The 14458-nt window shown below is 40.4% G+C and overlaps 1 protein-coding gene across 1 annotated transcript; it reads right to left on the bottom strand.

Annotated features, from left to right (window-relative positions):
* Window positions 1–359: 359 nt before the first annotated feature.
* Window positions 360–11837, bottom strand: ccdc172 (coiled-coil domain containing 172). The gene is made up of 8 exons (XM_072676720.1): window positions 11759–11837; window positions 10063–10148; window positions 7349–7465; window positions 5436–5610; window positions 5256–5357; window positions 4324–4426; window positions 1799–1886; window positions 360–392 (listed from the first exon to the last, which is right to left on the bottom strand). Exons 1-8 carry the CDS (start codon window positions 11835–11837, stop codon window positions 360–362), a joined length of 783 nt encoding a protein of 260 aa, XP_072532821.1.
* Between the last annotated feature and the right edge of the window lie 2621 nt (window positions 11838–14458).

A 14458-nucleotide genomic window follows, 5' to 3' on the forward strand; every position in this document is an offset into this window, starting at 1 on the left:
TGCCTATTTAATCTTTGTCCACTAGAGGCCAGCATTGCACAGATTTCAAGCCAAGTGATGATCTATAGAAACACTGTCTTAGACAAGTGATTCACAATGGAAGAAACTTACCTTTCACTCAAGAACAAGCTAAACTGGCCTGACATTTCATGTGGAAGCGGAAAATGAGCTCGGGCATGAGGGATGAACTGTACCGCATGAACTGGAGTCCTTCGCTTAAGGGTTTTGTGGACGTTTCATCAAACCAGATAACAAGGCGTCTAGACTGCAGGCCGTAAAACATCAAAACAGAACAGGCTGTCTAGATTGTGTCTGCTTTCAACATACCTTCAGCAGCACAGGCATCTGTCTGAGGGCACTCATTTCGGCACACTGCCTTTCTGTGATAATTCCTGCAGAGAGTAGAACATTATTTTATGAAAGGCTACAGATCATTCAATTTTCAGTTAAATTTTCTCATCACTGGTAAATAATTACTGTTTATTAGGGCTGAACTGTGCATTCTTGGTTAGTCATTCTGATAGTACAGTACTGGCTTTGCAACATCCATACTACAGAAGGTTGCAATATGTAAAATCTCTTCATCAGCTCTTTTTTAAAATACTACAAAGCTTATCACAGTATTGTAAAACCAATGAGCCAAAACATTATAACCACCTGCCTCACATTGGTTCTCTTGGTTCACCACATGCTGCTTACCCTGCAAGACCTTCTGAAGCGGATCCTTTAAGTCCTGTAAGTTGTGAGGTGGAACCACCATGGACGGCCTGTCCCAATAATTACCTTATCCGGTTATCGTACAATATGTGGACCTGGCCTCAATAAATTTTGCTGACCCTGATACTGCGAGCGAGGAGACCCCATTAAGCCCATTAAGTGAATGGGTCTATTTGTTGGCTTCGTTTAAAAAAAATATATATATTTATGTCATGGTTAGCTAACTGTACTAGGGGCCACAGAACAGATGGGAGGGCTTAATGATGTAGAGATCCACTGATTGGCTCTATATTTGCGTCACCTTTGTGCCAAAATCCACAAAATCCAGGGTCTTTATACTTGCGGTACAGAAAATGACGGAGATGGTCTCGAATAAGTACAAGAGCAGTTGTTTCATCTTAGCCTCTTTAAGCGCACTTTAGCATTATAAATTTGGCACTGCAGCTATAAAATGACCTTGCACTAGGTCCTGGTTCAACCTAGTGGGATCTACGCACGATTACATGATGCTAACAGATGAATTACAGCTTCAGTGAGTTAGCTATCATTAGTCACTGTGCACTTCCTGGCCCAGGTTTAGCAACACAGCAAATGGAAAAACAACCCGCTCCCAAGGCCTTAGCAACCATTTGGCCATGTGGCAACTCTAGGCCCTTTTGATTTTTGATAGTGGACACTATGACCAGTCTCCATAGCCCACTCCTCGTGCAGCTTTCATTACAGGTTTCTGAGACTCTCAGCTCTGCCCATAGAGTATAGCCTCCGTTGCCCTCACACAACACTAGTTAATGCTCAAAAGTAATGTGTAGATGCTCTGACCCAGTAGTCTTTGACAATCGAGGATACATCCCAGACCTTGAGGTGCTTTTTATGGGATAACTTACATTTCAAAATCCATCTATGAGTGGTCATAATGTTTTGGCTCACCTGTGCATAGCATCCTAGACTCAAATTAGTATGTTGTACATATATCACACAGCTCTACCTACATACACAACTAAACACTCTCCACTGCACCACACTTTTAGCATCCTATCTGTGCTTAAAACCTCCTTTTTAATTGGTTGTGTAAGCTAATTACCGAGCGCAGGAACTGAATTTCTGCGCAGAGGGCCTTGTGGAGCAACTCCAGCTCTCCTTCCTTATATGCCTCGAGCTCCTTTTTCAGCCTGCAGAGACAGCATTCACACACATACACACACAGTCACATGTGGACTACTTCTCACCCTTATCTAGAAGTGCTTACACCTTACAGTTTTTACTAGGGCTGCCCCCTCAAAGTCGACAGGTCAAATCATAATTTTTTACAAAAACAGACAAAAGCTTACAAAAATGCACGAGGATTACAGTTTAACTGAGAACTCTAAATAATGGGAATCATAAATATATGCTAGTGGGGCTATAATCTGCTGCGCTTGCTAATAAAAAATCTACAGGACAGCACATGCTGGTGGTTCACTGTTGAGGCAAGCTGAAGCTGAGAAGCTGAGGTGGAGGGGGTGGTAAGTTAGGCTGGCAATAGCAATGTTTCAGAAAAGGTCTAAAGTAAGGAGACATTTCCTAATGAACTTAAATGCGAGCTCAGTCTGCAGTAATTCACTCATCGTTTCACAACATCCAACACGGCAAACCACTGAAACGGGTGCGGTGCCATAGGCAGCCATTGTCCAATGATCTGGGCAGATCGAATGCAGGCAGTAATTATTTAAATACATTATTTACAGGCTGATTCTATATATATTTGCTGGGCTCCCCAGAACACGGGAAAGTAGGTCCACACGTCTGCCTTCTAAATCACAAGTGCTTAGATTAATTATTTATTTATTTACTTCTTAGATGTATTCATATTTAATGAAAAATACAGTCACCTAGAAATTATTAGTTCCAGTCAGGCCTATCAGAGTTTTTTATGTTTGAAGAGAAATTAGGACTGATATGGTGACCTTTTAAAGAAGTAATTTTAACAAAAAATCACTGAAATAAATAAAAATAATAATAAGTGACATAAATAAAGAAAACAGGCTATACAAGCTTATATTATTGTAGGAGAAGGCTAACTGCTATTTCTATGTAATCAGCTAACAGGCGATCGCACTGGTTAGTGATTAACTGTAAGGGAAGCCTATCCTACAAACCCAGGAAGAGTGAGACCTACTGTGCTCTCTGGGACTCCTGGCCATGATCTTTGGCCGAGTTTAGCATGTACAGAATGATGATGCATTAACCTGGCCATAGATATGGCCCAAAAAACCTACCAAAGACTCCCGGTTCCCGGTTTCTCGTGCTACTCTCTTGACATCACTTGACAATAACAAAAGGCTGCTAGGTGCACAGGGTTATTTACCTTCATTTTAGACTAATAACTCTGTCTCGTCTGCGATACTTTTAATTAAAGCACTTCCGTGGGCATTTTCTTCCATTTCAAAGACGCCTCTCCTTTCAGCTTTTGTGCTTTCAATTTCAAACAATCGATAGACAGAGAGCAGAAAAAGAGCAGAGCCTTGCGTGGAGGGCAGACATTTAAGAGTGATTAACGGTTACTCAGAGTATCCTGGGTTCGGCCTCTTCCTCCCTGAAGCCTCATCTTCAGAATAGCCATGGGCTTTAATCCGGCCTGCTGTTAATGAGAGAGATTTGTGAGAGCGGCTGCTCTCGCTCTACACGCCGCCCACGTGTGATTTACATGCCTGTGGAGGAAGCTTCCTGTCCAAGACAGGCTAATTATCGATCCCCTGTCTTTCGGCTGGGTCTTTACATGCTGGCCGGAAGGCTGTTTTACTAGTGTGCCTCACTCTGGACCGGACGGTGTGGGTGCCATATCAAAGGCTTAATTAAAAGGGATGGGCTCCTTGTTGTGTTATTTACACGCTTAGTGAAAGGAGGAGGAGAGGATGGACAGATGAATGAAGGGCTGCTTGCGGCTCAGTGGAAAACAGGCTGGCGTACGTCAATGGTATGTCCAGTTGGATGGATATTTGATAGCGATGGTCCTATTTGTTAAAGTGTTTTAGTCAGGCTGGCCCTGCTACATGAATGTTCCAGCGGATGCAGGTTGGCTATAAAAGCCACTACATCACTGCAGTGAATGCTGGAGTGCAATAAAACACTTAATGTGTAGGGAAGGTTTACTCCAAAACCAGCACTGGGTTTTTTAACTGGGTTCAAAAGTTTGTGGACATCCTTTATGTAATTAAATTTAGCTGCATCTGAAGATGCACCCATTGCTGGCTCAGGTGTTTGAATGCATTTATCTCGATAAATTTATCACCAATTAAATAGGACTGCCAATTTAGCTGCACATGAGCCTGAGGATGTCAACATTTCTAATCCCAAACATCAGTTATATAAGTATAAATCCCCCAGCGTTGGGCTGTACAGTAGTGGAACTGCAATCTCTGGGTTGATGGATCTCCCTTAAATACCTTTTGGATGAGCTGAGGTGTGTCAGAACTGATAGGTCCAATATGTGTACCTGAAAATCTAGTGGAAAGCCTTCCACCAAGAGTTGAGACTGGACGGGGTCTAACAATTAGTCCCCTGGAAACATTGTTTAAGCGGGAGTCCACTGACTTTTGGCCGTATAGTGTATAAAAAGTAACTGCTTACCTGAGGCAAGTGCTGTCAGTCAGTGGTTTCTGACTGGCTGAGAGGTTCTCGGCCTTTAGAGACTCGGTGAGAGCTGTTGCCTCCTGCAGCTCTCTGTCCAGCTCTACAGAAATATTCATATAATATCTATGGAACAGCATCTATGACACCATATTGACCAGCTTGGGCCAAGGACTCTGCATGTTTAGTGGCTAAAGTGTAAAATATTGTGACCAAAGCTCTGAGCAACAGGGCATGTCTACCCCTGATTATGAGGATTGCACAATACAAGTACTGAATTGCAATGAATTATAGCCTCAAACTCTACTGGGTTGTTGTAATGTTCCCAGGGTGGTATCTTGTGGCTAGTGTGTTAACTGGTGACTGGAGCATTAGTTTGGGTCATTCTAAAACTCCTAAAGCTCCATTCTAAAGTAAAAGAAATTTTAAATGCTCAGTCTAACATTTTTGGAAGAAAATTAATAGTTTAATTGACTAAACTACAAATAAATTATAATCCATAGATTAATCGATAGAAAAATAGGTTAGTGGCAGCCACTAGTTTAATGTATTAGATAATGATCAGTATACTTTTCTGAGATTCCTCATCTTCAACTTCTTTATCACTAAGTATTTTTATAAGGAGCCCTATTTAGCACTCATTTAGCTTGATTTAGGGCACGTCAGTGTGTCTTCGCTATCGTAACAATGGGAAAAGTACGCCTTGCACGGCTCGAAACGAGCAAAAGGCATGTACTAAAGTCTCCTAATTAATCATGGCTGTGTTTTGTGCCATAAACCAATCAGCGTGTCGCTCGCCATTCCCTTTAAGAGCTGGGAGAGGTCTGACTTTGACAGACTACTGAAACAATAACTGTTAACAATAACTGTATTGATTATGATACTGAATACTGGTTCAATACATGTAATACATGATTTGCTTCTTCCTTTACCTGTAAGCTGTGACGTCAGCTCCTGAAGCTCCATCTCCAACGTTCCTTTCTTGGACCACATAGAGACCAGAAATGGGCTCTCCTGCCTCATTCTCGCCATCTCTAAAAGACAACAGAGAACCATGATGATAAGACCTAAGCACTGTTTAGGGCTAAACAGCAGGAAGAACATCAGATTACCTTGGTTGAGTGTGTCATTCTCCAGCTGGAGGCTCTGTATTTCAGCCCTGGTCTGGCTCTGGAAAGCTGCACCAACAACATCCCTTTTGGTCAGCAGGTTGAAGTCATTGTTGAAGGTCATGATCTCCTTCATGAACTTCTCTTTCTCCTCTTTAGACTCTCTCCTCAGTCGGCCCTGCAGGTTTCAAATTAGCGCAAAATTTCAACTTGCGAGTTTAGTGGCTGTAAGTAGGTTCTTCTTACAATTTTCTTACAACCTTAAAATCTTAAGCTTTAAATAACCATACGTGGAACTTTTTTTAGAGCAGTGGGACCCCTAAACAGTCCAGATCTTTGCTCCACCAGCCTATCCACAGCACACAGGGACACGAGTTGACTACTGCAGCTCTCTTCTGGCTGGTCTCCCTTTGCGCACCATCAGACCCCTGCAACTTATCCAGAATGCAGCGGCACAGGTCGTCTTCAATGTTCCTAAATTCAGCCATGTCACTCCACTGCTGCGTTCTCTCCACTGGCTTCCTGTAGCTGCTGCCCGCATCAGATTCAGAACCCTGACGCTGGCCTACAAAGCCAAGAACGGACCAGCCAGCACCTCTGTACTTGATGGCAATGGTCAAAAGCCGATCCACACCAAGAGTCCTTCGAGCTTCAAGTACGGCTCGGCTCGGTCCCTCAAAATCCACAGAAGACGAGCGTCCAGACTTTTTTCTGTCCTGCACCGAAGTGGTGGACAAACTTCCCCTGGGTGTCCGAACAGCAGAGTCCAACGCTCGCTGTCTTCAAACCCAGACCGAAGACCCTTCTCTTCCGAGAGTGGTCACCCTATTGACTTGTGTCTAGTAGTGTCTTAACTTAGAGGATCTTTGAATTTTAGACTATTCAAACTAGCTAAGGTTTAGTAAATAGCAAAGCACTTTTGTAAGTCGCTCTGGATAAGAGCGTCTGCTAAATGCCTTAAATGTAAATGTAAATGACATGCATAGCACATGCATGGACCGCCTCAGGGTACTTTTAGACTGGTTTGAGGACCACTGCTGTAGGTAACCATGGTTACGTGGTTTGGTAGCTTTATGTTTAAGAGTGTGCTCCATTCACCAATATTCAAAACTGAGATATGTACGTTTGTGTAACCTTATGAAATCCAGACGACCTCAAAATGCAGCTGCTATGAGTTCTCAGCACAGCTTTGTGCTGATGTCATGCCTCTCTAAATCCCACAGTAGCAATAATCAAACCCACAGATGTCTCCCACACGTACATATTATTTTAAAAAGGAGACGGGGGTGGAGAACAGCTGACACTGGATGTTAGCTTAGTCCTTAAGGATTGAGGGAGTGGTAACAAGAATAACAAACACCAGCCTCTCCTTAAATATACAGTATATTCCAGTTACAGACTTTGGGCACTCCTTCAGAAACACTAAGAAATATTCAAATGCTCGTTCTTAAATCCACTCACAGAAACAATCATATTTACGCTTCATAGTTCACCATACTTCTAAGTATATATGATCATGCAGTTCAAAATAAATCCAGTAGGTGGCAGCAGCAGCAGTGTATCCCGGTGATAGCGCAAATGAACTGAAATCAGCCTACAACATATAAAGCGTCTTCTGTATAATGTAGGGCTGCCAAACACTGTGAAGCTGATTCATATCGATCAGTAAAGAGGAGGAGCTTTTGTTGAGGTTGGCTGACAGACAGAGAAGGCGTTGGCAGGCACGGCCACGAAAGACAGCAGTGTAAATTTAGCCATCGGACGAGATGTTTCGTCCACAATTACGTCACTTTGGCCTTGCGTCCACAAGTATTAACCAGCCTACATTAACCATTAATAAGGAAACATTTGTAAATCCATTATTCCTGTAGCCGCTCTAGTTATTAAAGCAACATATGGCTAGAATCTGGGCTTACCAGCTCCAGCTTGAGATCATTCTGCTGCTTTTGCAGCTCCTCTTTTTTCTTCTCTATTTGCTGTTGTTGCTTCTTTACCAGATGCAGCTGCAGCATAGCTTCTGCTTGGAGCCGAGCCTGTGGTCAGAACTGAGCGTTACTATTATAACTCCAAGAAGTCTTCAAAAGATGTCCATGAGTGGACAGATACACACAGACACACATTAGGCACTTATACTTAATATTTCTTCAATCAAAGGTAAATCAAAGGAAATCAAAGGTATTAACAGGGAATTTGTCCCTGCCCCCCTTTGCTGCAGTAACAGCTTTCAACCCTCTGAGTGAGGCTTGACATTAGATGTTGGTACATGTACATGTACTGTGAGGATTTGATTGCATTCAGCCATGTGAGCACTAGAGAGGACCATTATACTGACAATGTCAGTAATGGGCGCACCTTAAAGTAGATGAATTTACTCATTATGAGGATTGTCTGGATATCTTTGGACACGTTATGCTGTTCATTTAGTAATTTAAGTATTTAGACTACATGGTAATTCATTTGACAGTTCAGGAAATGGTCAAGCAGACGGCCTGGCGTCTTTCCTGTTGAGCCAATAGCTTGAGTACTCAGTGGCTGGGATATCTCAGTGATGTGTGTAACGCTCATTCACATCATTTTGTGGTAGGTCATTCAGTAATTGCAATAATGATGACCAAATGAATTCAAGCCTCTCTGTCTCAGAGCGTCGGGCAATCTGTCTCTTTATCAGCGTCACTCAAGTGTGAAAGACATCAAGCTTCCTTCAGGTAATTGCTTTCTCTCTGGCTACACAGACAGAAGCAGGATGGACATAATATGAGCATTGCATAAATATTAAATACCCCAAGCAGTGTTTGAAGCAGTGAGTATCTAATATATTATGAATATAAAAGTGGATATATTTCAGGTTCTACAGTCAGTGGCTCCTTTATTGGGTAAAGTTACATTAAAAAAGGAGGCGGTTAGCTACAGCCTAAATTGACTAGTGACTGTGCAATAATGGACTTTGTCATTTTGACCGAAAGTCTACTGGATTGTGTTTTCTCTGTAGGATTTGAATCGGGCGGGAGTATGAATGACAAAAGTGGTCAAATTATCCTTCAACTAAAAGCAAAATCTCTTTTCTTGAGCCAGAGCAATCACTAATGAGTTTCTATAACGGGTCATTTATCGAGCTATAACATTTTCAATACCATGTATTACCTTTTTCCTCCATCTTCTATTCATCCTTGAATCACCTTAACCAAACAACTGGCCATGACATGTTACTGCTGTGACATTTATTTGCAAAAGTAAAACATAATATTTAGATCGATCTTGTTGATTTCCCATCTAGTTATGTTTGCATTCTTTGGGTTTTATTAAGTTGTTGTAAATGTTTTACATTTAAGTGAAATTAGATTGGCCACATTTGGCAACTGAGTTCCAATTGGGTCGGTCACACCTTCTTGGGGACCGTGAAAGCTAGTGCAGCCAGTTGCGTGGGCCGGATGTTGCAAATAGTTGAAAATCACTGATCATTATCTTGATAATGCTGTAATACATTACATATCTCTTTAATTACATTAAACATTACATTTCTCCGTAATTCCATGTTACATTTCTCTGTATATATAGTTCTGTTAAATTTCTCTGTATCTCCACGTTACATTTCTCTGTAATTCCATGTTATATTTATCTGTATGTATAGTTACATTTCTCTGTAATTGCATGTTACATTTATCTGCAGGTATATGTTACTATTCTCTGTAAAACTGTTACATTTCTCTGTAATTGTGTGTTACATTACATGTAATTATGTAACATTTCTCTGTAGAGCTGTAACATGTATCTGTGATTACATGTTACATTCCTCTGTAAAGCTGTTACATGTACATGTACATTACATGTAACCTTTTTCTGTAAAGCTGTTACTTTTTACTTTTTTGTGTAACATTACAACCGTATGCAAGGCTGTTATACCTAATGCTCCTCTGTAAAGTTTAATTTTCTGTAATGCAAACCCAGGAGTTTCTAGTCTCAATTTTAGCAAACAAATATGTGTGTACTGGCATCTATAAATTGGTACAACAGAAATACGGGATGTTGTTGTCCAGAATCCACATATTACTGCATCCCCACTGCTTTACACTGACTTCTTCCAGGCTTTGTTACATTTCTTTGATTTTATGTCAGCATGATTATTAGTAATGAAAACTCTTAATATTCTTAAATTATATACATCCATCTTCACCTACTGTCCTGCACACACACTCCACCACTTAGAGAGCGCAGTTGCGCAAGATGAACACAGTAATTAATTACAGATCAAGGGAAATCCAAAGTTGAGTTATGCTTCATGCTTTACACAGCCTATGCATGATGAGTGAACATAAAAATAGTGACCACTGATTGAGTGTATATTCATAAAAAATCACAGAGAACATGATGTACAGTGTTTTTTTTCTGAAAGGCTAACTGAACTAATTTAATCCAGGGCAAATTAGCAATTGATTTTTCAGCACCGCCTACAATCGATCCACTGCATCTATAATAAAGCCTTACCAAAGTGTTTTTATCACAAAACCAATCATAGCATAGGCTTTTGTTGGACAACGGAGTGTCTTTCAACACCAACTTTATGACACATGAATAAATTCAATTACTATATTAAAGGAAAACACTAGTTAACGGCTTTGTCGGTGGATCTTACCTTCTCGTTCAGCTCAATATGTGCTTTTTCCAGCTTGTCAGAGAAATACTTTATTTTCTCCTGCGTCTTGACGATGGCAGCTTTCACTAAATGAGATAAAAAGGTGGTTAAATATCGTACATGTTCATTATGGGATATCAAAAGCAATTAGGCTACTTAGATGGACATCAAAATCTGAATCCAAATGGTATTTAGACCTAAAATCCAGTCCCGGTGATTTCCCTCCTCGAACACTTAGGGCCCTACTTTATTGATCTTTAGGCAAGCTGTTAACCGTGCTCCCAGCAGCGTTTCTTTAATAATGTTATTTTATTTAGTTTCTGTTTATTGTTGATGTAAAAGTTGATGCACACGAGATGGGTTTATGCACTACTGCGTGTCCATGTGTGCCTAATAAGCGGGGTGTATGCACATTGGGCACGTGCCTATGTTGACAATTCGCTGCCAAGATAGCAACGAACATCTGACTGTTGGCGTCTTCCTAGGTCGTTTTCTGTCAGTAAAGCTCCTGTGTTTTTTTCCATCGCCAAGATACACAGCAACACGCCAGAAACTGACCTAAACACGCCTCATTTTGAGACCACCACGCCCATCGGCCTAGCCGTAAGATAGCAATTAGCTTCGCGAAGATAGAGTAAGATAGGGCCCTCAACCTGGCAGTTAACAGGTGAGTGGAATCAGGTGTATTTTAAGGTGGAGTCAAATTGCCAAGTAAGCACTACCAAGTACACCAGTCCGAACTTGGCCTACTGCGTATTGAGATTCCCCTGGTTCTTTAGGACAGCAGGTAGAAATCATGGTATATAAGATCATATAGATTTATAGACTTGCCCTTACAATGGTAATTTTAGAGAATTACAGCCTCAGGGTATTATTTGGTATTTTATTACTGGTAGTTGGAATTCCAGCACATAGCTAGGTATATTTATTATGGATTATCAATCCCGCTGTGTGGAGGAGAATGGTAGAACTGTAGTAGAACAGTCTTATTATGAGGTTCGGTGACTTTTTATAAATCATTTATCAATATTTCAGAGCAGAGGAGGAGGATGGGTCCCCTTTGTGAGACCCTCCCAGCTCTGAGGGGAGTTCCCCTTGCCACTGTCACCTTTAGCTGTTCACTGGGGGTCTTAGATTTTCATGTCTTCTTATGTTGTTAGTCTTTTTACTGATTACTGATTCTGTAAAGCTGCTTTGTGATATAATTGGTCAATATTTGTGTATAGTAAGTCATTATTTTAGTATACTAAGTAAACATTTTGACATACTACTTCCCAGGTGATCCGATCCGAATCTAAGAATCGTAGGGCAAAGAATCGATTCTTAGATGCAACACATTCAGCAGCAAGTAACAAGTGTCCTAACATGGACTACAATCAACTAGCACTTTACTGTTGTGAAGAAAAATGTTAATAATATTGTTCTTAACAACATATATAGCAATCATTGTATTTTGACTCCTTGACTCGACACTGAATCGACTCAGATGATGATCCGAGATTCCCACTCAATAAAGCCAGCTTGAAAAAAAGTTCGTCAGCGGATTTTTACGTTAAATACCAGCTACTTTTCTTCAGTTTCGTCATGAACGCCACCACATACTATATATAAGCTAGCTAGTGCTAACTAACGGTTCATTTGTTGAAGCTAAGTCAGCCGTTAATTTAACGTTATTTAGCTAGCACTAGCTAGCTACCTTCATGCAGCTGACGAGTGTTTTCTGACACTTGCTGCTCAGTCAGTAAAATCTCCTGAAACAGAGAGTCCAGGCTCATATTTCCACTAAAATATTTGAGTCAGGATAATTTCTGAAATAACTAAATATTAATTTAGCGTTTATTTGTTTATTTTGAACAGCTGGCTCGTTTGAACTGAGATTTTTTTCCACACCCGTATTCTGACAAGCCACGCCCATCCGCGCTAGAATTGCCTCGCAATGAAATCCCGCCTCCTCTTCTGATTGGCCGGTAGGATCGAGTCATCTAAGCTACGATTGGCTAATAGTTGATGCTTATAATCAGTGCACCCGTTTTGCGGCAACAGTTCGATTAACAGACTCTTTCTATCGTATTTTTTTAATATTACGTTTTTATTAGTAATATTATTATTAGTCAGTGCTGGTCTGAAGATCGTATAGCACTATTGAGTCAGTGCACCCTTTTTGAGGAGTGTTGGTGGCAGCATGAATAGTAATGGTCACCCTAATTTACATTTATCAAACTAAAAATAATAATAATAATAAAAAAGATAAATAGTCGTGAATCTGTCAAAAAAGCAAAAACAATAGTCTGTATAATTATATAATTTATTACGTATTTTGAAAGTAGCTGTATTATCATTAGCTAGTTAACGTACATTTTTTTTCATACCCGTATTCAGACAAGCCACGCCCATCCGCACTAGAATTGCCTCGAAATGAAATCCCGCCTCTTCTTCTGATTGGCCGGTAGGATTGAGTCATCTAAGCTACGATTGGCTAATACTTGATGCTTATAATCAGTGCACCCGTTTTGCGGCAACAGTTCGATTAACAGACTATTTCTATCGTATTTTTTTAATATTACGTTTTTATTAGTAATAATATTATTAGTCAGTGCTGGTCTGAAGATAGTTTTGGCTTGTAAATCGTATAGCTCTTCTGAGTCAGTGCACCCTTTTTGAGGAGTGTTGGTGGCAGCATGAATAGTAATGGTCATCCTAATTTACATTTATCAATCTATAAAAAAAAAAGAAAAAGATAAATAGTCCTGAATTTGTCAAAAAAAGCGAAAACAATCATATCTGTTATTAATTTATTAATTTTAGGTGGCTATTTTTTTTATACACATATTCTGACAAACCACGCCCATCCGTGCTAGAATTGCCTCGAAATGGAATCCCGCCTCCTCTTGTGATTGGCCGGTAGGATTGGGTCATCTGAGCTATGATTGGTTAATAGTTGATGCTTATATCAGTGCACCCGTTTTGCGGCAGCAGAACAACAAGAAATGTATTTTTTTAATCATTTATTATGTTTAGCTTTATTTATTAGTTATATTATTATTAGTCAGTACAGTTTGTACAGACTGAAGAAGGTTTGGCTTGTAAATCGTATATAGCACTATAGAGTCAGTGCAGAGTCAGTGATGATGGTAACATGAATGGTAACGGTCCCCCTAAATTACATTGAACAGTCTGAGAAATTAAACATAGATAAAAAAAAAAAGCAATAACAATAATTTGTTGTGATTTGTCTTATGAATAAATTAAGTATTTTAATAATATAATTTTAAATTAGCTTTATTATCATTAGCTGATTAATATTAATTTTGTTCAGCTGGTTCGTTTGAGACAGGTAAGTTAAGCTGGTAGTATAGCCTATCCTGGTGCAGGTAGGATTGGTTTTCCTGCCCCTGGATTGGCTGGATCATCCTTACAGTCAGTGTACCTTTTCTTGTCTTAAACATGGCTTGAAAATATAATATATGCAAAGTTGTGTCTGGTTAGTTTTAGCTATTGCTGAGTAATTCTGAGGTCATTTTATTAATTCTACACTGTAATCTAATGTAATTGTTTTTACCCACCCAAATAAATAAATTGTATACTTAAATAAACACATAAACAAACTGCACTGATGATGGATTTACTCATTTGCCTCATATTGATGTTTCTCATTGGCTCCTCCATTGGTAGCCAAATGCATTCATTAGAAGTGGTGTCCACAAACATTTGGACATATAGTGTATTAAGTACGAAAAGCGACAAAAAAGGAGATGTACCAACACTTGGCCCCACATACGGACGCCCAATAGGGTCAGTGATGGGACCAGGAGGGGTTAAGTGTGGGCCCCATCTGGGTTCTAGATAGGGCCCATGTGAGATTAAGGTGGGCAGTGGACAATGGGGCTTATTTGGGAATGAAACATGAATGAGCATGTTGGCTGGGAGGCTACCTAGCTAGCTGTCAGTCAGTAGATTTGGGGGCGGGGCAACTAATTTTATTTACCTACCAGTAACAACCAGGGTTATTTCACACTCACACCAGAATGTAAACACCTACTCAGAAACACAGCAGTAACGTAAACTTCCATCTGATTTAGGTTGACGAGAGACAGAAGATGGCAGGAGAACCCGTCTAGATCAGGAGGAGGATCAGCAGTGAAATCAGGTGAGTTCCTAACAAAGCCCTGCTCTTATCATCACACTGATTTACAGAAGGACGTGATCGTTGGCTAATTTCAGCAGAGTTGTGATTTATGTAAGATGACTTGAGAAGACACTGGAGGTAAAGCTAAGTCCCACACTGCTTCCATCCATTTAGAGAGGATGAGCTTCAGCTGGGAGCCTGGAGCTCCACCCTCAACTGAAAGCTGGTGTTTGAAGCTCAGGTTGGAGCTGCTGTGCTGTTTCTCATGAA

This window comes from Salminus brasiliensis, chromosome 4 (assembly GCF_030463535.1).
Source record: "Salminus brasiliensis chromosome 4, fSalBra1.hap2, whole genome shotgun sequence".
Classification (NCBI taxonomy): domain Eukaryota; kingdom Metazoa; phylum Chordata; class Actinopteri; order Characiformes; family Bryconidae; genus Salminus; species Salminus brasiliensis.

What these genes read in the sequence shown, in the direction of transcription:
- ccdc172 (XM_072676720.1), bottom strand. Translation starts at nt 11,837, where the DNA reads ATGAGCCTGGACTCTCTGTTTCAGGAGATTTTACTGACTGAGCAGCAA. An exon ending in ATATTGAGCTGAACGAGAAG is followed by an intron (nt 7,466 to 10,062) that starts GTAAGATCCACC and finishes TTCTGACCACAG; the next exon opens with GCTCGGCTCCAAGCAGAAGC. An exon ending in ACTGACAGCACTTGCCTCAG is followed by an intron (nt 1,887 to 4,323) that starts GTAAGCAGTTAC and finishes CTGTCTCTGCAG; the next exon opens with GCTGAAAAAGGAGCTCGAGG.